The 27,203-nt window shown below is 48.3% G+C and overlaps 2 protein-coding genes across 2 annotated transcripts in view; both read left to right on the forward strand.

Annotated features, from left to right (window-relative positions):
* Positions 1 to 27,203, forward strand: part of LOC141054919 (uncharacterized) — a 205,864-nt gene that overhangs the window by 83,493 nt on the left and 95,168 nt on the right. The window contains 4 exon segments of the mRNA XM_073551813.1: positions 8,206 to 8,370; positions 13,358 to 13,481; positions 22,726 to 22,823; positions 22,902 to 22,980. Coding sequence (XP_073407914.1) covers positions 8,206 to 8,370; positions 13,358 to 13,481; positions 22,726 to 22,823; positions 22,902 to 22,980 — 466 coding nt within the window.
* The window catches only part of LOC141054903 (oocyte zinc finger protein XlCOF8.4-like), a 206,272-nt gene continuing 186,315 nt past the window's right edge, over positions 7,247 to 27,203 (forward strand). The window contains exon 1 of the mRNA XM_073551802.1: positions 7,247 to 7,332. The gene's annotated coding sequence lies outside the window, so the exon portion shown is untranslated. The remainder of the gene's footprint in view (positions 7,333 to 27,203) is intronic.

A 27,203-nucleotide genomic window follows, 5' to 3' on the forward strand; every position in this document is an offset into this window, starting at 1 on the left:
TGACCCTCGCATTATAAAAATTTTCGGTGACACTCATTACTGGTTGGTGACACTTCTAGACACACGATACAAGGAAACCTTTCAATCTCTTATTCCAGAGGCAGACAGGTGTACAAAAATGTTGCTGTACCAGAGGGCCCTTGTAGCAGAATTACTAAAAAAATTTCCATGTGAGAACGCTGGCAGCAGACGTCAGAGTTTGCTCTACAGCCAAGGAGTCCAAATGACAGAGACAAAACTACAATCCAGCTCAGGCAGAGGAACACTGGCAAAGTTCTCGGACAGTTTTCTCAGACCCTCCCATCGTGCTGCCACAGAGGCAGGGGGTGCTGGCACAAGTAGTGCAATCTTTGGTAAGATAGAGAGGGAGTACGTTGCAGATCATACAAACGTCCTCGGGGATTCCTCTGTGCCTTTTAGTTATTGGGTACTGTTACAGAACCACTCAGCACCCAGAATATGTTGTGCAGTTATATGTATATATAATAGGTTCCATGTGAGATGCATGTCCCTAATGTATCAGCAGTGTCCGCCCTCCCCCTACCTTTGTAATTCCCACAGTAAGCATACGCAGGCTCCGGCCACCTGCGGCTTTTGTAATGCATGTCTGGCCTGATGCTTGGCTATTGGCCGGCCCTCTGTATCTGTGTGATATATAATCTGTGTCCTAGGAGTAAAGTGTTGTCAGACTGGAAATACATGGAGAAGCAGTGATCTTTTATATGCGCCCATGCCCTCAGAGGAATTCCAGCTAGCATCATTCATTCAGACTCCAGCCAACGCAGAGTGGATCTCCGAAAACACGGGGTGGTACTGAAAGAGGTACCCCAGCTTGGAAGACCCCGTTACACTGGTGGCAGCCAGTGGGATTTGATACCCCTTCTACAGGAGGAAAGGAATGAATGGAAAATAACTACCAGAAGTTAAAGAGGACTACATTAAAAGACCTGGTGGAAGCCCGAGGGTTGATCGCCAGCAACAAAACAAAAGCCGCAGGTGGCCGGAGCCTGCGTATGTTTACTGTGGGAATTACAAAGGTAGGGGGAGGGCGGACACTGCTGATACATTAGGGACATGCATCTCACATGGAACCTATTATATACATATAACTGCACAACATATTCTGGGTGCTGAGTGGTTCTGTAACAGGTACCCAAGCTGGACACGTGGCATGAACGAGCTCTCTATGCCTTGGAGGACCTGGCCTGCCCTGCTGCTAGTGTTCTGTCAGAGCGGGTTTTTAGTGCCACTGGTGGAATTATAACAGATAAGTGCATCCGTCTGTCATCTGACAATGCAGACAGGCTGACTCTTATAAAAATGAACAAGGGCTGGATCGGGCAAGACTTCTGTATACCACCGAATTAAAACATTGAAACATAACCTCAAATACATTGTCTTTTTTTGTGGAGGTGTATTCTCATGCACCTCTTCACACCCACACATGGGTATCCGCTTCCTGATTTGGTCTGTTTGGTGTTATCCTCCTCCTTATTCTCATTGGGCGGCACGGTGGCTCAGTGGTTAGCACTGCAGCCTTGCAGCGCTGGGGTCCTGGGTTCTAGGACACCAAGGACAACATCTGCAAGGAGTTTGTATGTTCTCCCCGTGTTTGCGTGGGTTTCCTCCAGGCACTCCGGTTTCCTCCCACATTCTAAAGACATACTAATAGGGAATTTAGATTGTGAGCCCCATCGGGGACAGTGATGATGATGTGTGCAAACTGTAAAGCGCTGCGGAATATGTTAGCGCTATATAAAAATAAAGATTATTATTATTATTATCATCCACAACCAGTAGAACACCAGGGTCAACGTATTCCGTGATGCAAAAGTCGCTCAATTTTTGCCAAGGGTGTTTTTATGATGCCTGTTACTAATTTGAAACCAAAACAAATGTTACTCCCCCCAGGGGGGAACTGTCATAAAAATGAGATGTACATTTTTTCTTCCCATTTATTCTTATATTTTCCAGTTTTACTATCTCTGGACAATCCTCTTAGAACCTAGTGTATGCCTCCCCAATAGAAAAATATTGAAATCCTATTATATTATATTTTTATTTATATCCCTGTCTCTGAGCTGTTGCTAGGGACAATCATATCTCGGGCACATTCTGCTTCATATATATGAACCTGTGTTCACCCCTCACTTTTATTATTTTCTTTCATAGGTGGATTCACATTTCTTATTTGTTTGATTTCAGTCTGATTTATCATTATGTCTCCTCATTCTCCGGCACTAGATCACCAGGGTTAACGTGTTCTGTGCTGCAACATGTGATATACAATGCAGGCTGTCAGCTCATGCAGCCCCCCCTCCTCTTTTCGCCCATGGCTTACTCACACACTGACCAGTGCCCCCCTGCCTGGGCTAGCTCTGAAACCTTAAACCAACTTCCTCTCGAAGAGCAGGGGGAAGGGATCCCTTTGTTCGGAAAAACACAGGCTGTATGCCGGTATATGGGAAACAAAAAAATAAGTAATATTACGAAAACCATACACAGCAGAGATATAACAATCATATTTTTGTGATCTGCGCGATCCCGGCGTCCTTACGGCGCCTGTGGCGTAGTTCTCAGACTTACAGAACCTGAAATATGGGTTCCTTCTAAACGGCGGGTCAGAACTACTGCATATTTGGTCTGGAATTATTGTACTCCACAAACCACAAACAATGATGCCATATATATGTCTGTGCGGGCTTCCCCCACTAAGTTATGATTATTATAAGTTTTAGTAAGATTTCTACCTAGAGAGTAAGAGAGGTGGGCACTCTCCAGACTGCCCCTTTCGGTGATGTCACACACTCGGGCTATAAGGTACCCCTCCCGTACAGGGAGGTCAGAACAGCTCAAGTCGTCGTGCTAGAAAGACCCGCAGATGAGCGGAGACGTGCAGCTCCGCCTCCACCCCCCTTAAAGCCACATGGGATGCCAACTGACCACATGTGAGTGTGACTTTCTATCCTTTTAATCCTTTTATTTTATATCTGTACTGTACATATTTTATGTCTCAATTTTATAGCAACTTTTATCTGTAATCACTGTCCTCTTTCGGAAAATAAATGATTTAATATTTAGTCTGTCTCTATGCTCTAAGAATCGAACTATACGCCTTTGATAATCGCTACTAATTCAAGGGGTTTGCCACGGACCCTCTTAATTTAACACTGTGAATTAAGTAACCGTGACTGGTGGCAGCACGTTGTGCACGGCTATTGTGGCTTGCTGGCAGTCTAGAAGGGTCTTACATTGCTGAATAAGGGGCTGCGGCCACAGCATTGATAATTCCCTTACTGCAGAAGCCTAATTGCCGGTTCACAACAGGCAGTCCGTCCGGCGACTAATTATCCTAGGTGCAGTTCCCTGACTGACCTGAGGGTAAGGGGGGCGCCGGAGAGCTGCGAGTTCCAAAGTGGAACTGAGAAAGTGGGATATACATAAATCCCCGCAGTACTTGGAAGATTGATAGCAGTGGTGGGGCATCCAAATTAAACCCCCCCTGCGGCAAATTGTAGAACGAGAGTAGCTTGCTGGATATTTTGGTCACATGGTGCCAGTGGTGGGATAACTAAGATAAGCCCCAACTGTGCCTGTGATAGCCGTGTGCCGGCAGTGTGTCTCGTCCCTCCGTCCGCTGAAACACCCGTGTCAGTGGTGGGACTGTGACATAGTGGTGACACAGGGTCCGCTGTCCGTCGCGTTTTGGTGGCAGCGGGACCCCCGTTAGTCGCCCGTAAGTGGACGAACGGCGGTGGGCTGTTCGTCACATATTGGTGGCAGCGGTGGGATAACTAAGATAAGCCCCAACTGTGCCTGTGATAGCCGTGTGCCGGCAGTGTGTCTCGTCCCTCCGTCCGCTGATACACCCGTGTCAGTGGTGGGACTGTGACATAGTGGTGACACAGGGTCCACTGTTCGTCGCGTTTTGGTGGCAGCAGGACCCCCGTTAGTTGCCCGTAAGTGGACGAACGGCGGTGGGCTGTTCGTCACACAACAGCCAGTCCAATTTTTGGCAAGGGGATCTATGATGCCCATAAAATATTTTTAACAATTTTACTCCCACAGGGGGAAATGTTTGTCAGCCCAGGCACTGCATGTATGGGCATTCCAAGTCTAGGAGACCTGCTCCTTTAAATTGGGCATAGTTTTAATGAGGCCTTCACTCTGATCTACCTCTCTGGCCCAGACGTCATCTCTCTGCTGTCCAGAATCCCGAAGTGTCTATCAGCCATATCCTCCTTCTTCTCCTCTCGCTTCCTCAAGCTCAATGTGGACAAATCTGAACTGATTATCTTTCCTCCATCTCACAGATCTTCCTTACCTGTCCTATCTATCTCAATTAATGACATCACGCTTTCCCCTGTATCGGAGGTCCGCTGCCTCTGAGTTATCCTTGACTCTGCCCTGTCCTTCACACTGCACATCCAAGCTCTCTCCACCTTCTGTCTACTCCAGCTCAAAAATATTTCCAGAATCCGTCCTTTCCTCAACCCTCAATCTACTAAAATGCTTGTACATGCCCTCATCATCTCCCGCCTCGACTACTGCAACATCCTTTTCTGTGGCCTCCCTGTTAACACCCTCGCACCTCTCCAGTCCATCCTTAACTCTGCCGCCTGACTAATCCATCTCTCTCCTCGCTACTCCTCCGCTTCTCCCCTCTGCAAATCTCTTCACTGGCTCCCATTCCCTCAGCGTATCCAGTTCAAATTACTAATACTGACCTACAAGACCATCTATAACCTGTCTCCCCCATATGTCTCTGAACTAATCTCCCAATACCTTCCCTAACGTAATCTCTGGTCCTCCCAAGACCTCCTTCTCTCCTCCACACTTATTCGCTCCTCACCCAACCACCTCCAAGACTTCTCCCGAATAGCCCCCATCCTCTGGAATTCTTTGCCCCAACACGTCTGATTATCAACCACACTTCAGACGGAACCTGAAAACCCACCTGTTCAGGAAAGCCTACAACCTGCAATGATCCCAGCTGCCTCCTCACCACTACTGGAGCTGCTGCAACCCCCCAACCTACTGTCTCCTTCCCCACCATCCTGTAGCATGTAAGCCCGAAAGGGCAGGGCCCTCTCTCCACTCTGTATCAGTCTGTGATTGTTAGTTTGTTTACTGTGATATCTGTAATTTGTATGTAACCCCTTCTCATGTACAGCACCATGGAATCAATGGCGCTATATAAATAACTAGCTGAAGAGCCCGGTGCTGCCTGGGCATAGTAACTAACTGTGGTTAGTTATAACAAATTGTAATTATCCTCCATCCCATAGTCCCGTGCCCATATACCCATCATACATATCCACGATCCCATAGGCCCGTGCCCATATACCCATCATACATATTCTCCATCCCATAGTCACATTCCCATATACCCATCATACATATCCTCCATCCCATAGTCCTGTGCCCATATACCCATCATACGTATCTGCCATCCCATAGTCCCGTGCCCATACAGCCGTCATGCATATCCTCCATCCCATAGTCGAGTGTCCATATACCCATCATACATCCTCCATCCCATAGTCCCATGCCCATATACATATTCTCCATCCCATAGTCACATGCCCATATAACCATCACACATCCTCCATCCCATAGTCCTGTGCCCATATATCCATCATACATATTCTCCATCCCATAGTCCCATGCCCATATACCCATCATACATATTCTCCATCCCATAGTCGAGTGCCCATATACCCATCATACATATTCTCCATCCCATAGTCCCGTGCCCATATACCCATCATACATATTCTCCATCCCATAGTCGAGTGCCCATATACCCATCATACATATTCTCCATCCCATAGTCCCGTGCCCATATACCCATCATACATATCCGCCATCCCATAGTCCCGTGCCCATATACCCATCATACATATCCTCCATCCCATAGTCCCGTGCCCATATACCCATCATACATATCCTCCATCCCATAGTCCCGTGCCCATATACCCATCATACATATCCTCCATCCCATAGTCTCGTGCCCATATACCCATCATACATATCCGCCATCCCACAGTCCAGTGCCCATATACCCATCATACATATCCGCCATCCCATAGTCCCGTGCCCATATACCCGTCACACATCCGCCATCCCATAGTCAACCATTGTGACATCATAATGAGGGGCGGGGCTTGATGCGCACACACTGTTTCCCCATTATGTAGATAGGGGCAAAATTGTTTGGTGAATTGGAACGTGCGGGGTTAAAATTTCGCCTCACAACATAGCCTAGGACGCTCTCGGGGTCCAGACGTGTGACTGTGCCAAATTTTGTGGCTGTAGCTGCGACGGTGCGGATGCCAATCCCGGACATACACACACTTTGAGCTTTGTATATTCGATACTGTCTCCTCATCCACTGCCACCAGCGTGCTCTGAGCTGCTACATCCATTGGCGTTACACACTTGCTATGGGAAAGGTTGCGGTGCACCCACAGGGGAACATGTCTCCCAGCCAGCACAGTGTCCGGGCATTCCACGTCTAGAGCCCCGCTGCTTGTTAATGGGAGTTTCGGTTACCGTCCTCCATGTTTCTGCCAAGGGGGCATTGCGGTTACTGGGGAGCAGGTGACTGGTAGCAGGGCAGACTGCAGTCAGTGCATAACAGAATGAAGAGAGGCGGAGTCTCCTGCTGTGCTCATCCAGAGTGCGGGTTCTGAGGCGCTGAGCGGAGTCTCCCCTCCAGCACCGACACCAGAGAACTACAAGTCACAGCACAGACAGGAGCCACAGGCTGACAACATGGCGGCAGAGCCTCCACTACACACCGGGACAGCTGTATAACGAGGCCCAGGCTTTATAGAGAAGGAAGAAAAGCGGGAAAATGTCACTATGTGCAAGAGGAGCCGAAACCAGGGAGAGCCCTCACTACAGCACTACAGGAGGAGCCTGCTGCACTGAGGGGAGGAGCTGTGTGACGTCAGCACGGTCACATGACTGGATCTAACTACAAAACCCATACCACTGTAGTCTTGAGCCCCGCCCCCTAGTCACATGATAGTGACGTCACCGCAGGCCATTCGCCACTTCTGTCCTGAGCCCCGCCCCCTAGTCACATGATAGTGACGTCACCACAGGTTCTTCACCACTTCCATCCAGAGCCCCGCCCCCAATCACATGACGGTGACGTCACCACAGGTCCTTCACCACTTCTCTCCTGAGCCCCGCCCCCTGATCACATGACGGTGACGTCACCACAGGTCCTCCAGTGCTCAGTGCAGCCGCTCCGTCCCGGGTGTGCGCAGCTCGTGTTCTCTGGGGTCAGCCAGCAGCAGATTTCCGGTTCCCGCCATTCCGGTGAGATGACAGGAGGGTTTGTGGTGAATCTGTGAGAGGAGAGTGTGGGGGGAGATCAGAGCTGTTCCTGTGGAGGCTCCTGCTCCATGTGACTGCGGCTCCTCAGTGTTGGGGACGGGCAGCATTGTATGGGGGATGTGCAGCGTCTCCTCCTCCCCTCACGGCCCCCGCTGGAGGTGTAGTTACCATGGTAACCGTCCTCCACTGGAGGTGTAGTTACCATGGTGACCGTCCTCCTACAAGGCTGATGATGAGCGGTCAGATCGGCGGAGGAGGCCGCGGTGGAGTTTTGTGGCTTTTCCTCCAGATTCTTCCTGATAAATGTTGATATTTGGGCAGAATTTAGTGATTGTCGTTCTCTCGTCCCCTGTGATTTCCATCTTCTCCTTCATCATGAAGACGCCGGCAGTACGAGATCCCTCCAGCTGATCCCGTGCTCATCCCTCCTCCTCCTGAATGACCCCCGAGGATGGACGAGGACAGGGATGAGACCACCAGGAGATTATTCCACTGCGCCCTGGAGATCATCTCCCTGCTGAGCGGAGAGGTAACTCCTCTACATTTCTATCAGCTTTATTGTGTGATGTGACGAGTCCGACACCGGGAGGAGGAAATCCAGAATAGGAGAGAAGGATTCTTTACTGTAAGAGCAGGGATTCTGTGGAGCTCTCTGCCCGGAGGAGTTGTCATGGGGATTCCCTGTAAGAGCTGTAGAGGGGCCGGGATGTCTGTCCGGAGTGTAATAATATTCCCGGTTATGGCCCCAGATTACTGGAGACGGTTATTGATCCCGGGATTTCTACTGATTGTCAGATCTGGAGTCGGGAAGGAATTCTTCTCCCTAAGTGTCTCTCTCCATACACAGGATTACACAATAGTGAGGAAGACACCGGGGGACTGTGTGACTCCCATCATCCATCTCCAGGAGGGTGGAGCCCAGGCCCCATCACAGAGCCTCCCCCGCATTCCCCGATACATGAGAGGAACAAGAAGATCCTGGAGCTCAGCAACAAGATGATCGAGCTGCTGAGCGGAGAGGTGACTGCTGGGACATTATACAGGACTGGAGGATTCTGGGTGATGAGCGGAGAGGTGACTGCTGGGACATTATACAGGACAGCACTGGAGGATTCTGGGTGATGAGCGGAGAGGAGACTGCTGGGACATTATACAGGACGGCACTGGAGGATTCTGGGTGATGAGCGGAGAGGAGACTGCTGGGACATTATACAGGACGGCACTGGAGGATTCTGGGTGATGAGCGGAGAGGTGGCTGCTGGGACATTATGCAGGACGGCACTGGAGGATTCTGGGTGATGAGCGGAGAGGTGGCTGCTGGGACATTATGCAGGACGGCACTGGAGGATTCTGGGTGATGAGCGGAGAGGTGACTGCTGGGACATTATACAGGACGGCACTGGAGGATTCTGGGTGATGAGCGGAGAGGTGACTGCTGGGACATTATACAGGACAGCACTGGAGGATTCTGGGTGATGAGAGGAGAGGTGACTGCTGGGACATTATACAGGACGGCACTGGGGGATTCTGGGTGATGAGCGGAGAGGTGACTGCTGGGACATTATACAGGACAGCACTGGGGGATTCTGGGTGATGAGCGGAGAGGTGACTGCTGGGACATTATACAGGACGGCACTGGGGGATTCTGGGTGATGAGCGGAGAGGTGACTGCTGGGACATTATACAGGACGGCACTGGGGTATTCTGGGTGATGAGCGGAGAGGTGACTGCTGGGACATTATACAGGACAGCACTGGGGGATTCTGGGTGATGAGCGGAGAGGTGACTGCTGGGACATTATACAGGACAACACTGGAGGATTCTGGGTGATGAGCGGAGAGGTGACTGCTGGGACATTATACAGGACAGCACTGGAGGATTCTGGGTGATGAGCGGAGAGGTGACTGCTGGGACATTATACAGGACGGCACTGGGGGATTCTGGGTGATGAGCGGAGAGGTGACTGCTGGGACATTACACAGGACGGCACTGGAGGATTCTGGGTGATGAGTGGAGAGGTGACTGCTGGGACATTATACAGGACGGCACTGGAGGATTCTGGGTGATGAGGTGACTGCTGGGACATTATACAGGATGGCACTGGAGGATTCTGGGTGATGAGCGGAGAGGAGACTGCTGGGACATTATACAGGACGGCACTGGGGGATTCTGGGTGATGAGCGGAGAGGTGACTGCTGGGACATTATACAGGACAGCACTGGAGGATTCTGGGTGATGAGCAGAGAGGTGACTGCTGGGACATTATACAGGATGGCACTGGGGGATTCTGGGTGATGAGCGGAGAGGTGACCGCTGGGACATTATACAGGACGGCACTGGAGGATTCTGGGTGATGAGCGGAGAGGTGACCGCTGGGACATTATACAGGATGGCACTGGAGGATTCTGGGTGATGAGCGGAGAGGTGACCGCTGTGACATTATACAGGACGGCACTGGGGGATTCTGGGTGATGAGCGGAGAGGTGACCGCTGGGACATTATACAGGACGGCACTGGAGGATTCTGGGTGATGAGCGGAGAGGTGACTGCTGGGACATTATACAGGACGGCACTGGAGGATTCTGGGTGATGAGCGGAGAGGTGACTGCTGGGACATTATACAGGACAGCACTGGAGGATTCTGGGTGATGAGAGGAGAGGTGACTGCTGGGACATTATACAGGACGGCACTGGGGGATTCTGGGTGATGAGAGGAGAGGTGACTGCTGGGACATTATACAGGACGGCACTGGGGGATTCTGGGTGATGAGCGGAGAGGTGACTGCTGGGACATTATACAGGACAGCACTGGGGGATTCTGGGTGATGAGCGGGGAGGTGACTGCTGGGACATTATACAGGACGGCACTGGGGGATTCTGGGTGATGACTGGAGAGGTGACTGCTGGGACATTATACAGGACGGCACTGGGGGATTCTGGGTGATGAGCGGAGAGGTGACTGCTGGGACATTATACAGGACAGCACTGGGGGATTCTGGGTGATGAGCGGAGAGGTGACTGCTGGGACATTATACAGGACGGCACTGGGGGATTCTGGGTGATGAGCGGAGAGGTGACTGCTGGGACATTATACAGGACGGCACTGGGGTATTCTGGGTGATGAGCGGAGAGGTGACTGCTGGGACATTATACAGGACAGCACTGGGGGATTCTGGGTGATGAGCGGAGAGGTGACTGCTGGGACATTATACAGGACAACACTGGAGGATTCTGGGTGATGAGCGGAGAGGTGACTGCTGGGACATTATACAGGACAGCACTGGAGGATTCTGGGTGATGAGCGGAGAGGTGACTGCTGGGACATTATACAGGACGGCACTGGGGGATTCTGGGTGATGAGCGGAGAGGTGACTGCTGGGACATTACACAGGACGGCACTGGAGGATTCTGGGTGATGAGTGGAGAGGTGACTGCTGGGACATTATACAGGACGGCACTGGAGGATTCTGGGTGATGAGGGGAGAGGTGACTGCTGGGACATTATACAGGACGGCACTGGAGGATTCTGGGTGATGAGGTGACTGCTGGGACATTATACAGGACGGCACTGGAGGATTCTGGGTGATGAGGTGACTGCTGGGACATTATACAGGATGGCACTGGAGGATTCTGGGTGATGAGGTGACTGCTGGGACATTATACAGGACGACACTGGAGGATTCTGGGTGATGAGGTGACTGCTGGGACATTATACAGGACGACACTGGAGGATTCTGGGTGATGAGGTGACTGCTGGGACATTATACAGGACGACACTGGAGGATTCTGGGTGATGAGGTGACTGCTGGGACATTATACAGGATGGCACTGGAGGATTCTGGGTGATGAGCGGAGAGGAGACTGCTGGGACATTATACAGGACGGCACTGGGGGATTCTGGGTGATGAGCGGAGAGGTGACTGCTGGGACATTATACAGGACGGCACTGGAGGATTCTGGGTGATGAGGTGACTGCTGGGACATTATACAGGACGGCACTGGAGGATTCTGGGTGATGAGGTGACTGCTGGGACATTATACAGGACGACACTGGAGGATTCTGGGTGATGAGGTGACTGCTGGGACATTATACAGGATGGCACTGGAGGATTCTGGGTGATGAGCGGAGAGGAGACTGCTGGGACATTATACAGGACGGCACTGGGGGATTCTGGGTGATGAGCGGAGAGGTGACTGCTGGGACATTATACAGGACAGCACTGGAGGATTCTGGGTGATGAGCAGAGAGGTGACTGCTGGGACATTATACAGGATGGCACTGGGGGATTCTGGGTGATGAGCGGAGAGGTGACTGCTGGGACATTATACAGGACGGCACTGGAGGATTCTGGGTGATGAGCGGAGAGGTGACCGCTGGGACATTATACAGGATGGCACTGGAGGATTCTGGGTGATGAGCGGAGAGGTGACCGCTGTGACATTATACAGGACGGCACTGGGGGATTCTGGGTGATGAGCGGAGAGGTGACCGCTGGGACATTATACAGGATGGCACTGGAGGATTCCGGGTGATGAGCGGAGAGGTGACCGCTGTGACATTATACAGGACAGCACTGGAGGATTCTGGGTGATGAGCAGAGAGGTGACTGCTGGGACATTATACAGGACGGCACTGGGGGATTCTGGGTGATGAGCGGAGAGGTGACTGCTGGGACATTATACAGGACAGCACTGGAGGATTCTGGGTGATGAGCAGAGAGGTGACTGCTGGGACATTATACAGGACGGCACTGGGGGATTCTGGGTGATGAGCGGAGAGGTGACCGTTGGGACATTATACAGGACAGCACTGGAGGATTCTGGGTGATGAGCAGAGAGGTGACTGCTGGGACATTATACAGGACGGCACTGGAGGATTCTGGGTGATGAGCGGAGAGGTGACTGCTGGGACATTATACAGGACGGCACTGGGGGATTCTGGGTGATGAGCGGAGAGGTGACTGCTGGGACATTATACAGGACGGCAGTGGGGGATTCTGGGTGATGAGCGGAGAGGTGACTGCTGGGACATTATACAGGACGGCACTGGAGGATTCTGGGTGATGAGCGGAGAGGTGACTGCTGGGACATTATACAGGACGGCACTGGAGGATTCTGGGTGATGAGCGGAGAGGTGACTGCTGGGACATTATACAGGACGGCACTGGGGGATTCTGGGTGATGAGCGGAGAGGTGACTGCTGGGACATTATACAGGACGGCACTGGAGGATTCTGGGTGATGAGCGGAGAGGTGACTGCTGGGACATTATACAGGATGGCACTGGGGGATTCTGGGTGATGAGCGGAGAGGTGACTGCTGGGACATTATACAGGACGGCACTGGAGGATTCTGGGTGATGAGCGGAGAGGTGACTGCTGGGACATTATACAGGACGGCACTGGAGGATTCTGGGTGATGAGCGGAGAGGTGACTGCTGGGACATTACACAGGAAGGCACTGGAGGATTCTGGGTGATGAGCGGAGAGGTGACTGCTGGGACATTATACAGGACGGCACTGGAGGATTCTGGGTGATGAGGTGACTGCTGGGACATTATACAGGACGGCACTGGAGGATTCTGGGTGATGAGCGGAGAGGTGACTGCTGGGACATTATACAGGATGGCACTGGAGGATTCTGGGTGATGAGCGGAGAGGAGACTGCTGGGACATTATACATGAGTGCACTGGAGGATTCTGGGTGATGAGCGGAGAGGTGACTGCTGGGACATTATTCAGCACTGGAGGATTCTGGGTGATGAGCGGAGAGGTGACTGCTGGGACATTACACAGGACGGCACTGGAGGATTCTGGGTGATGAGCGGAGAGGTGACTGCTGGGACATTATACAGGACGGCACTGGAGGATTCTGGGTGATGAGCGGAGAGGTGACTGCTGGGACATTATACAGGACGGCACTGGAGGATTCTGGGTGATGAGCGGAGAGGTGACTGCTGGGACATTATACTGGAGGATTCTGGGTGATGACGGTGTCGTTGTTGTCAGGTTCCTATAAGGTGTCAGGACGTCGCTGTCTATCTCTCCATGGAGGAGTGGGAGTATCTAGAAGGACACCAGGATCCGTACCAGGCCGTGATGATGGAGGAGCTCCGGCCTCTTACACCACGAGGTGAGCAGCGAGGCTCCTTGTTGGCTCCGGTGGATGTGATGACGTCTCTCCGGCCTCCTCCTATAATAGATGAGTTTTCTCCAGACTTGCTCTGGTTTTCTCTACATTTTCTCCGTCTGACAACAGCTTTCATTTCCCTGATTATTTTCTTCTGATCTGTGAGTCGCGGTTTCTCCGCTGTCGTCTCGTCTTCATCAGTCTTGAGTCTTCGTTCTCTTCTTTCAGAATCTTTCTCCTTCCTTAGAGCATCGGTCACATTTTCTCTGCAGATGTCTCGTCCTTCTGTCCGTTCTCTCCTGTGAGTTCTTTTGGTCCCTAAGTGTGTTGTGGATTGTTACTCAGCAGAGTCGGGGTTAATTTACTGATGATTTTCCCCCTAATCCGCTGTCGCTCGTCCGTCCCTCAGAATCGGTGCAGGCTCAATGTCATCAGTCGTGGTCGGCGTCCGGCTCCTCCCTTTTGGCTGACACTTTGTCGAGGTAGCTATTTAGGGAGGGCTAAATTAACCCTTCATGGTTGAGCCAGTGATTTCCAAATTATTCCAGTGTTGCTAGCAACTCAAATGACCACACGGAGACGGGTCTCTGTACGGGAGGATTGAGGCAGATCACTAAACCCCTTTATTTTAGTCACATCTTTTATAATCTTTTGCTTAATTATGCAAGGTTCTCAAGTACCAATAGCATCATTTCACTTTATAAGCCAATAATATTGCAAGGAAACCAGAAACTACATATATGTCCGTACCTAAATAGCGTAGAAAGTAGTATCATAGAATCATAGAGTTGGAAGGGACCTCCTGGGCCATCTGGTCCAACCCCCTGCTCAAAGCAGGATTTGCTAAATCATCCCAGTCAGATGTCTGTCCAGCCTCTGTTTGAAGACTTCCATTGAAGGAGAACTCACCACTTCTCGTGGCAGCCTGTTCCACTCATTGATCACTCTAACTGTCAAAAAGTTTTTTCTAATATCTAATCTGTGTCTCCTCCCATTCAGTTTCATCCCATTGCTTCTAGTCTTTCCTTGTGCAAATGAGAATAAAGTTGATCCTTCTACAATGTAACAGCCCTTTAGATATTTGTAGACAGCAATTAAGTCTCCTCTCAGTCTTCTCTTTTGCAAACTAAACATTCCCAAATCCTGCAACCTTTCCTCATAAGACAGGGTTTGCAGACCGGTCACCATTCTGGTCGCTCTTTTCTGAACTTGCTCCAGTTTGTTGATGTCTTTTTTAAAATGTGGTGCCCAAAACTGGACACAATATTCCAGATGAGGTCTGACCAAAGAGGAGTAGAGGGAAATAATGACTTCACGTGATCTAGACTGTATGCTTCTGTTAATACATCCTAGAACTGCATTTGCCTTTTTTGCTGCTGCATCACACTGTTGACTCATATTCAGTCTGTGATCTATTAGTATACCCAAGTCTTTTTCACATGTGCTGTCACTTAGCCCTATTCCTCCCAAAGGAAAGGAGTATAATGGCATATTCTTCAGAGTTTTACACCCCCGCCTCCCTTATCTTTGTACCTGATGAGAACAGTCTGGTTTCATGACAGCCCATGCCAATTACAAAAATTTATCTTACAACAACAAAAATTAAGAAACGAAGCCTTCAGAGAATGGATAAAACGAAACGTCAACTCTGATTTTAGTATTAACCCTTCACATTCCCCCCTAGATACATTTTTTTAACACATATGCAGCATCAGAGGTGCTATCCCAAGCTAACAGCTTGAGGGGTACTGGTCTTCACATGACTGATGCCGTGTTATCTGTCTTGGCTGTCGCGGCGCACCCGTCCCCCCTGTATACTGCAGTTCACGAATAACAATTTTTGATGACGGTGGTGGGGATCTTTTGTAGGTAGGCATGTGCTTGGCTTCAACATCTTCATCAAGTAACCTTTTGAGATCGGTGCAGAGAAGAGCAGGGGCAACGACGCCTTTGGTATCATCATTAGCTGGCTTAGTGTAGAATTTCCTAATACATACAGAAATACACCAAAGAACAAGTTTTAGTATCACGTATACAACAAGGATACAGGCAGCAATGTGTAACAAGCTCTGTAAGATCCCAGCTATCCAGCCCCCAATTCCCTTAAACCAATTGGCTGGATTGAGAAAGGAGAAGGTGTCTGACCACAAACTGTCCTATTACAATCATTGTCTTTATCGTATTTATCTTTGAGTCTTTGAATATCTTCTAACTTTAACTTCTACCAATAATAATATGGAAAATGCGAAAAACCAAAACATTATGTCCCCTTCATTTGCTATTGGCTTGTTGGGTGATGAGGAGAACTTGATAGGGACCGTCATACAAGGGTTCTAGTCCGTGCTTCCTGACATGCTATTTCACGACTACCAAATCACCAGGCTTCAGGTTATGACAGGTGTTGGTTTCTGCTGAATCTGGAAAAGAAAACTAGAGCATGGGTGTTAGCAAGATTTTTACTAAGCAGAATAACATATTGAACAGCACGGTCAGTTTCTTCTGATACCTGCTGGGGCTGGAAATTTACAACTCGGGGCCTGGTATCAAACAATATGTCATATGGGGACAGGCCATGTTTTGCAATAGGGGTAGTACGAATGTGGTATAGTACAATGGGTAGGAGCTCTGGCCATGGAGACGTAGTCTCCTGCATCATTTTGGTCAATTGTCCCTTCAGTGTGCCATTCAACCTCTCATCTTTCCCACTGGATTGTGGGTGGTACGGAGTATGGAGGGCTACAGTGGATCCAAGCATTGTCAGAACTTCTTGGTACACATGAGAAGAAAAGGCCGGGCCTTGATCACTTTCAACACCTTCTAGAACCCCATATCTGCATATGACTTCCATCACCAGTTTCTTCGCTGTGGTTTTTGCAGTCATGTTGGTAACAGGGAATGCTTCCGGCCAACTGGAGAACCGGGGCCCAGTAGAATTTTTCCACCAGTGCGAGGGCCTGATTCTTTCCTCGATGTGTAGGTCCATGTGCCAATATGGCAATAGCAGGGTACATCCGCTTAGGGAGACACACGAGTTGGTCCTTTTTCCAGAGACCATTATCCATTCGTGCCCCATCAGTCTTCCATTGCTTCACCTCTTCCTTTGGATACATTCTCTGCATCGTCATTAAGCGGTCTCGCAGGGTCCGACAGAAAACTTCAGTCTGTTGTAGATCATCAGGTTCTTGTAGGGTCAATGCTTCTTGTAACTGTTTACGCTGAGAGCGTGTGGTCACCATAGTTGGTATGGTTGGTTTAACGGGTAAGAGAGTGGCGGCTTTTGCTTGCATATCCACAAATGTGTTGCCAACAGTCTGTGGACTGTTCCTAGGACCGTGCACCTTAACTTTGATAATAACCACCTGAGTAGGTAATTTGATCGAGTTCATGAGGGTTTTAACAGCTTCAGCATTTTTCACTGGGGTTCCGGCAGTAGTAATAAACCCTCGATTGGCCCATAGAGCCCCAAAATCATGAGCAATACCAAATGCATACCGTGAGTCCGTGTATATATTAGCCCATCTGTTCTTGGCCAAAGTGCATGCAGTAGACAGAGCCTGGAGTTCTGCTTCTTGTGCTGACTGTGAGGGCGGGAGCGCAGCTGCGTGCACTACAGTGTCCTCTGTGGTAACAGAGTATCCCGTGTGGAATCTACCAAACTCACCAGCATATCTTGAACCATCCGTGTAAAACACCAGATTAGGATTTGGGAGTGGATTCTCACTGACATTTGGTGGAGTAGCTGTTTCTTCAGTCAGAAGTTGGGAACAGTCATATTGGAGGTAATCCTCATCACTGCCATCCTTCCTTATAGTTCATTATACCGTCTTTCAAGGCGTTGTAAAGGGGTTGCATTATGCGGGATGCATCCAGTATCCACTGACAACAATAAGTACATAGTCCAAGAAAACACTGGAGTTCAGTTTCATCTTTGGGGAAAGGAAGGGAGCTGACAGCTATTTTTCTTTCTTCTGCGAGGTGTCTGGCACCCTGAAGGAGACAGTGACCCAAGAATATCACTTGAGCAAGGCAGAACTGAAGTCTCGAGGCCGAAACTCGACAGTTCAGTGCTGCCAGATGCTTAAGGAGGCTAGCAATGGCAGAAATGGCAAAAGACACCTGCTCATATTTTTTTTGAAAACTGGTTGGGACTGTTTTGGGCCCCTTGTGACATAACTGTCCATGTTAACTGTCGTCCCTGATAAGTGAATGCAAATAGAAACCAGCAGTCTGGGTGTAACGGAATGATAAAGAAGGCATTGGTAAGATCAATAACTGTAAACCAAGCAGCATCCTGGGGTATTTGGGACTAAAGAGTATGAGGATTAGGCACCAGGTTTGAGAAACACTTTTACTGGTTCTACAGGCATTTTCCCTATATCATTTGGCCCTTTTGACCAGAGTTTAGATGGTATCTCTGAGAGGTATGGGGTGAGTCATTGATCCTCAGGCAATATTGGGGGTGGATCTGGGCCTATCAGGGCCATCATAACTGTGGGAAAGGCATGCAAAATACAGATTTCCTCACTGTCTTCATCTACATAGGGATTATATCACAAAAAAAAACCATCTGACCATCATCTTGGAATTGTATTCTGGAGCAGAACTGTGATAATAAATCTGCCCCTAGTAAATTTACTGGACATATGGGAGAGATTACGAACTGAGCAGTAACGAGAATTAGCAGGGAGGGGCTGAGGAGCAGGGTTCCCACTAGCTGAAGTCTGAGGGGGGGGGGGGGGCGAGAGTTTGTTGTGTGGGCTGAAGGGCACACTGTGTGTTCGCAGCTGCGGTGGGGGCTAGAGGCTGCTGTTTGCTCTTTTTTTTTTTTTTTTTTTTCCTTTCTCTCCTGAACAGAGCTGGTTAAAGTCTTCTGAAAACTTTTTTTTTTTTTCCTCTGGATCGGGTGAACGGGGATTGAGGCTGGCAGCGGATGATAATAGGTGCCGTCAGCAGAGGTGGGGGCTGCGACTCTCGGTCTCCTTGTACAATTTTCATCTAGCAGGGAGACCTCTTTTTTCAAATCATCACTTTTAACTATTTCCCTGATACATTAATATCAATCTTAGTTCCTTCTTAACCAATCACATTCTCAATTCTTTCCTGTACCACAACACTTTCAGTCTTTTTCACAGTGTTAGACAATTTTCCTTTTTTCCACATAGCAATAAAAACAATCAGAATTCACTTGCTGTTCAATTTCCACATAACCTTCATTATACAATTCATGTGCCAAGCCACGGAATACCTCAGCGCCTTTAAGTAATCCATCATCAGTCAACCTCCCTTTATTTCTTTTTTTTTTTTTTTTTTAACTCCTTCGTCCCATAGCGTAGGCTGTAGCCTCCCGCCCTTAGGAAATCCCAGAATCTAAAATATTTTTCCTGCATTCCTGACAGATTTCTTTCCTCGTCTTTGAATCATAAGACTAACAGTATCTGATCCTTCACACAATTCCAAACTTTTCTTTTTCTTCCACAGAAACATAATTCTCTCCTTTAGAGCTAAATATTCTGACTTAAATTGTGCACAATACTGGAGCGGCCGTACAGTCTGTTCCACAGGGTCAATAATCCCCCCTCTGGGAAGCCCAAAATTCGCGGTACTCAGTGAAAGGAGGAGGGTGTCTCAGACTATCCCTCCGGACACCTCTGGTTATATATATCTATGTATACCTGAGTTACGTATCCTACCCATCTTCGATCACTCACCACGCCCAATTACTAATAATGATCGGGAATTTCAGGATATTTTGACTATAAAGAGAGCCACAATCACTGGTCAATCCGTGGTGTCCGTCCCTTATGAGGTACGGTTCGAGCACTGGGCCCCCAACGGGACTACACCTCTATATGATTCCACCCATGAATCACCCCATCAGGGGACAAACCTCAGATCCTCTTTGCAGCAACAAGCACAGGAAAACCACACCAACGGTCAGTCTGAACAGTATAACTGCCAACTTACCGTGGTTGCTGTGGGGGGTGGTCAGTCCCAATTTTCCAGCACCTGTGTCCGCTCCGAGGGTCCTTTGTGTTGTTGTCCTCCAGGGGCAGAGGCGTCCCTGTTCGTGGGCCCCACGTTGCGCGCCACTGTCGAGGGAGCTATTTTGGGAGGGCTAAATTAACCCTTCACGGTTGAGCCAGTGATTTCCAAATTATTCCAGTGTTGCTAGCAACTCAAATGACCACACAGAGACGGGGGACTCTGTACGGGAGGATCGAGGCAGATCACTAAGCCCCTTTATTTTAGTCACTTCTTTTATAATCTTTTGCTTAATTATGCAAGGTTCTCAAGTACCATTAGCATCAATTCACTTTGTAAGCCAATAATATTGCAAGGAAACGGAAACTACATATATGTCCGTATCCAGATAGCGTAGAAAGTAGTATAATGGCATATTCTTCATAGTTTTACACCCCCGCCTCCCTTATCTTTGTACCTGATGAGAACAGTCTGGTTTCATGACAGCCCATGCCAATTGCAAAAATTTATCTTACAACAACAAAAATTAAGAAACGAAACCTTCAGAGAATGGATAAAACGAAACTTCAACTCTGATTTTAGTATTAACCCTTCACAACTTGTGTCACCTTCCTTGGACTCCTCCTTCATTCTCTCTCTCCTTCTTTGTGACAAATCACTTTCTCCGTTCTGTGCACAAAGTCCTGGATAAATATCGGCACCGGACCGTCCCTCAGACCTCGGGACACGAGTCGCTGTCCTGACATAAAGATGGAACCAATCACCCGTCTGTCTGACATGGAGGCTTTCCAGCAGTTCTCCGGCCCCGCGTCTATTCACCACTTTCTCTTCCGTAGTGGAGGAGAAGGTCAGATCACCGCTCGGGACTAGTGCACCCAACCACATAAAGGGAACCTGTCATCTAAAATAGCATTATTAACCTTCAGACACGGGGTTAACCTGCAGGTTAATAATGGTTTGATCTTGCCCGGCTCCTGCACTGAGAGCCCCTCTGCCAGGAGGAAATTAACTTTATTCCCCCGACAGCAATCAAATTCCAGCTATAGAGGTGCAGCTACAGTGACCCCTCGGTATACAGTGAGAAGCGGCTGAATCTGCTCCTCGGCACTGACTGACGGCCAGCTCTATTGCAGAGCCCTAATGCTGAGCCGGCTGTCAGTCAGTGTTGGGGGGCGCGGTAAGTGCCGCTGCTCTCTGTACACTGGGTGGTGACTGTATGAGCATCGGGCAAAATTCTATGACTGGAAGCTGAACACTGCCAGGTGAAATAAGGTTCTTTTCCTCCCGGCAGCGGGGCTCTCAGTGCTGACACCTGGCAGGTTAAAAATGCTGTTAACTTGCAGATTAACCCCGTATCTGCAGCCTATTGGCATTATTATATGACAGGTTCCCTTTAAATGGCACTGTCAGGCTGTCGGCAGCAGTGAAGTGGTTAAATGTCAGCAATCTGAGCTCACTCCACAGTCGCGCACCTGGCATCCTGCATGTATGAACACTAGATATCAGGAAGGGGTTAAAGAGACGTCAGAATGCTCGGGACCGGGTGTTCTAGACTCAAGGGCTCAATGACCGCAAAATGTCAGGGGGTCCGCACTTCCTCTTCATGGGGTCTGATCAGAACAATGTAAGTGGGATGGTGACGCAGGTGTTGGCCCTGCAGGGACATCGGGCCGCACAATGATGGTAATAATCAGTGTAAGTCTCCAGTAAAGGGTTGTTTGTTCAGTAGAATATGTATTATGGGGCTTTTCTGTGGAATCTGACCAGACAATCTCTCCTTGGCTCCCCGTGTCCCTCAGTCAGCGCCCATGACCCCGGTGCCTGCTCTCTAGTGTCCTCTTATATTACACATTGATGGGCACTAACCGCTGTGTACCGGGTGCTCCCGTGAAAAAAGAAGGTATCCAGCTCCGGAGATAAAATCCAAAATCTTTATTGAAACAAATTAAAAGGTAATAAGCTGCTTGATAACCTGTGTATACTGGAGAAAGGAATGTCCTAGATAACTGGACGCGTTTCGAACACGTGTAGTGCTCTTAGTCCTCAGTTTCACCATGAGCAGTCTTGCAAAAGTTAAAATACTCCCCAAACAGGTGGTAAACAAATGAAAATAATTGCTCCACTAAGAAAAGGTTAACACCCAGATAACATGGCAGAGAAAAAAAAACAAAAAAAAACACATAACACATTTAAGTTACGACGGTACATGTCATATATAGATGGTACAGACCATAGTCAACAGTGCAACATAAATTCCTTCTTTAAGTTCAAGCCCAAAGGTACTCGGGTGTTTAATAAATAAATCCAAAATGCTTCCCTATCCCGCAATTTTTTTACCCTATCTCCACCACGTATATTACCATGCAACTTGTCTATTGTGCAGGTTTACAAAATGGTTGGATGCGTTAGATATATGACGGGTTGTGGGCTGAATGAGACCATAAAGATGCTCTCTAATCCTGTCTTTTAATCTTCTGATCGTGGAGCCCACATATAGCAATCTGCATGCTGAACACTCTATTATGTATACAACATAATCTGAGTTGCAATTTAGAAAACTCTTAATTTTGAAAACGTCCTCCCGAGCGCTGTCACCGTCAGCCATACACGTGCACTTTCCTCCTTCAGATACATAGAAGTTTCCGCGCACTTGCTGCCTATTTTAGTGTTTATATCGAGGCGAATGTTGAGATTTTTCTCTATTTAAAGAAGAATAAAAACGCAGTAACTCGTCTTTTAATAGGACGTCAGGTTCTCTCCTCTTAGTGATCCCAGAGGATCCTGTCCAGGAGGGAGGCCGTGTCCTCATGGTGACATCATGAGCTCTCAAATAACAATCACTGGTAAATGGTAACTGTCCTTCCCCCAGTCTCCATAACGTGAATTAGGAGAGAAGAAACCGCTGGATAGAAATGTGGAGCTTTCTCCAGCTCCTCTGTGGTTCCATCCCCGGTGGAGGGAAACTTGGAGAAGTTGTGTTTCTTAGTGCGGCTCCTCCATCTGACTGACGAGGGTCTTCTCTGTCCCTCTCCTCAGGGTCCTCATCCTCCAGGTGCAGAGCAGAGAGCATTAGGCTTTGGCCTCACTGATTAGCACTTCATACTTGGGGCCACAATGTGCTGGGACCTCGGTATCGGTGGTGAGGACCACAACAATGTAATTTCGTCCCTGATACATAAACCTAGAATTACCGGTTCTGAGAGACGTGTCTCATATATAGACAGATACACGGCAGGTCATGTATTCAGTCTGTGTGTCTCCACAGATGGATCCAGGAGGAGAAATCCACCAGAGAGATGTCCCCGTCCTCTGTATCCCCAGGACTGTCCAGAGGAGAATGACAACATCCCGGAGGATCATCAGGTAGATGACACTGAAGCCCCCACAACATCTGACCATGAAGTGATGGGACCTGAGCTCATCTTACATTTTTCTTTTTAGGGTGAAGATCTGATTGATATTAAGGTTGAGGTTATGCATGGAGCACAAGAGGCGATCACAATATGGGCCGATCAGCAGGGTGAGACTGTCATGTCTTTGCTGTGATCACCTACTACTACTCACATCATCACATGACACAATCTACAGTGTCATGTAAAAGTTTGTGCACCCCTGGTCAAAATTACAGTTAATGTGAATGATTAAAGGGAATTTGTCACCTATTTTTTTCGACTATGAGCAGACTGCACCGACATCAGGGGCTTATCTTCAGCATTCTGTAATGTTGTAGATAAGCCCCCTATGTAACCTGAAAGATAAGAAAAACGAGTTATATTATACTGACCCGGGGGCGGTCCGGGTCCGGTTTTGGTCCAATGGGTGTCGCGGTCCGGTCCGGCGCCTCCCATCTTCTAGCAGTGACGTCCTCTTCTTTGCTTCCCGTCGCAGCTCCGGCGCAGGCGTCGGGAAAGGTCAGAGAGGTCCGGTGCCTGGGCACTGCAGGACTCTGCTCTGCCCTCAACGGAGCTGCGACGGGAAGCAAAGAAGAGAACATCATCGCTAGAAGTTGGGAGGCACCGGACCGGACTGCAACACCCATCGGACCCTGACCGCTGCTGGGTGAGTATAATATAACTCGTTTTTCTTATTTTTCAGGTTACATCGGGGCTTATCTACAGCATTACAGAATGTGAGATAAGCCTCTGATGGCGGTGGCCGCATCTTATGTGCGAAAAATTAGGTGAAAGATTCTCTTTAAGCAAGTTCAAGATGAAATGATCTCTAAAAGGCCTAAAGTTAAAATGTCATTTCCTTTAGTATTATGCAAAATAATATATACGGTGTCATTTGTTACACTTACAAACATTACAAAAAGGAAAATAGGCCAATGCTAAAGTTTTGGCACCCTTGGAGATTTGTGTGCACAGATAACTTTGACCAAGGTGTCAGTCCTTAATTAGGTCGTTAGCATTATGACTTGTGCACTACCATCCTTAGGAAAGGCCAGGTGATGCACACTTCTCAGCATTCTAGAAACCCTGCCTCCTCTAACCTATGTGGCTAAACAAAGAAGTAAGAGGGGCAATTAACAGTATAAAGAAAGCATTTACTCTACTAAAGCAGGACGGCCCCGCTGAAAATCTAAAAACTAGGGAGAAAAATAATTAATCTGCCAAAAAGGAGACAGAGAAGCACATTGCTAAGGAGAGTAACACTAATCCCAAACTGTTCTTCACCTATATCAATAGTAAAAGAATCATAAGTGACAGTGTAGGCCCCTTAATAAATTGTTAGGAAAGAATGGTTGTAGATGACAAGGAAAAAGCGAATATATTTCACACCTTCTTCTCCACGGTATTCACGGTGGAAAATGAAATGCCGAGAGACCAAGAAAACCCTATATTAAGGGTCACCAATCTAGCCCAGGAAGAGGTGCAAAACCGGCTAAATAAGATTAAAATAGATAAATCTCCGGGTCCGGATGGCATACACCCACGAGTACTAAGAGAACTAAGTAATGTAATAGACAAGCCATTATTTCTTATATTTAGGGCCTCTATAGCAACGGGGTCTCCACAGGACAAGCGCATAGCAAATGTGGTACCAATATTCAAAAAGGGCTCTAAAAGTGAACCTGGAAATTATAGGCCAGTAAGTCTAACCTCTATTGTTGGTGAGATATGTGAAGGGTTTCTGAGGGATGTTATTCTGGATGATCTCAGTGAGAATAACTGTGTAACGCCATATCAGCATGGGTTTATGAGGAATCGCTCCTGTCACACCAATCTAATCAGCTTTTATGAAGAGGTAAGCTATAGACTGGACCAAGGTGAGTCATTGGACGTGGTATATCTTGATTTTTCCAAAGTGTTTGATACCGTGCCGCACAAGAGGTTGGTACACAAAGTGAGAATGCTGGGTCTGGGGGAAAATGTGTGTAATGGGTAAGTAACTGGCTGAGTGATAGAAAGCAGAGGGGGGTTATAAATGGTATATTCTCTAACTGGGTCGCTGTGACCAGTGGGGACCGCAGGGGTCGGTGTTAGGACCTATTCTCTTCAACATATTTATTAACGATCTGGTAGGTTTGCACAGTAAAATATCGATATTTGCAGATGAGACAAAACTATGTAAAGCAGTCAATACAAGAGAAGATAGTATTCTGCTACAGATGGATCTGGATGAGTTGGAATCTGGCTGAAAGGTGGCAGATGGGGTATAACAATGATAAATGTAAGGTTATACACATGGGAAGAAGGAATCAATATCACCATTACACACTGAACGGGAAACCACTGGGTAAATCTGACAGGGAGAAGGACTTGGGGATCCTAGTTAATGATAAACTTACCTGGAGCAGCCAGTACCAGGCAGCGGCTGCCAAGGCAAACAGGATCATGGGGTGCATTAAAAGAGGTCTGGATACATATGATGAGAGCATTATACTGCCTCTGTACAAATCCCTGGTTAGACCGCACATGGAATACTGTGTACAGGTTTGGGCACCAGTGCTCAGGAAGGATATAATGGAACTAGAGCGGGTACAAAGGAGGGCAACAAAATTAATAAAGGGGATGGGGAACTACAATACCCAGAGAGATTGGCAAAATTAGGATTATTTAGTCTAGAAAAAAGACGACTGAGGGGCCATCTAATAACCATGTATCAATATATAAGGGGACAATACAAATATCTCTCCGAGGATCTGCTTATACCAAGGAAGGTGACAGTCACAAGGGGGCATTCTCTGCGTCTGGGGGAGAAAAGGTTTTTCCACCAACATAGAAGAGGATTCTTTTTAGAGCAGTGAGAATCTGGAATTCCCTGCCAGAGGAAGTGGTGATGGCGAACTCAATTGAAGGGTTCAAGAGAGGCCTGGATGTCTTCCTGGAGCCTAGCACTGAAAATGGTGGAGGCCCACAAAGCATGATAAGGCTATAAGAAGATAGCAAAGCGTTTTCAAGTTGCTCTTCCCTCAGTTTGAAATGTATTTAAGAAATGGCAGTTGCCAGGAACAGTGGAGAGGTGTTTAGGAGAGTTCTGTGACTGTTGCTTGGTGTTTCGCTTGTGTGCATAGCCCCCATCCAGTCCTATTTTGTTTATTGTCCAAATCCCTCCAGTGTCTCCCTCTACTTTCTGTGAGTGCATACTTTGTATCTTGTGCAGCTATTTAGAATACTCCTGAATTCCCAATTATCTGTCATGATTGGAGCACCTGAATTGGGTGGTGGAGATTCTATTTAAATGTTAACATTTCTCACTTTGTTATACCATGATTAAGACCTAGAGTCGAAACGCGTTGGATATACGCTGCATTATGTGTATTATGCTGTAAAGTGCAAGCCAATTGGTGGACTATTTTTTCTATTCCCATTTTTTGGTACTAAATAAATGTTATATTTTAATAACAAGACTTCCTTTTGGAAACGGCTGGACTTCACCTGTTTTTTTATTGCATATGTTGTATGTTTGCAAATGCATGACATTATACCTGAGGAAGACTCCAAGAAGTTGAAACCGGCACTGAAATCTCATCTCCTGAAATCTTGGTGCCGAGATCTCCATCTGTGCATGCGCCGCCCCCGGCGGCCATTTTCCCGGAGTCCACCGCACAGGAAACCATAGAACTGCCTGGGCTCTGGCCTTTTACAAAATGTCGGCAGAGCCCTGGCAGCACAAGAAACCCCCTTAGCACCGCCGGGCACCCACAGCACTGGAGACACCCACAGCAGCAGCGCCGGACACCCGCAGTGGCGCTCCACACGTGGGAACAACCCCTCATCCCAGCCTGCAGCATCGCCCCACTCCTGCCTCCTCCAGCAGCGAGCCTGGGACCCCGCTTCACCGCAGCCGCCACTCCCAGTAAGCAATAAGACACATGGATTATAAGAAGCGCCACCGTTTTATTAAAATAAAATGTTTTCCTATATTTCTCAAAATTTGGGGTGCGTCTTATAATCCGAAAAATACGGTAATTGTGATTGTTTCCTATATTACAGAAAGGAATAGTTACTGCTGCTATAAGTTCTGACCTTGCGAAATGGGTTGTAGAGGCTCAGGGGGAAGCCCCAGCTGACTGTTCTTTAGGTAAATTGATCGTACCTGTAAATCTATGTCTAAGTTGAAAGTGAACCTCATGATTCGGTCTTGGCCGGACACCCTGGTGTTAAAGCCACCACAGATCTCCTTACTCGGCATTTATGGTGTTCTGGGGTGCATCAGGATGTTTGGAAGTATGTAGCTGCCTGTAGTGTGTGTAGACGTTCTAAGACCCCTCATAATCGTCCATCTGTGTCCCTCCAA

This window comes from Dendrobates tinctorius, unplaced genomic scaffold (genome assembly GCF_039654945.1).
Source record: "Dendrobates tinctorius isolate UK_male_01 unplaced genomic scaffold, ASM3965494v1 ptg000180l, whole genome shotgun sequence".
In the NCBI taxonomy this organism is placed as follows: domain Eukaryota; kingdom Metazoa; phylum Chordata; class Amphibia; order Anura; family Dendrobatidae; genus Dendrobates; species Dendrobates tinctorius.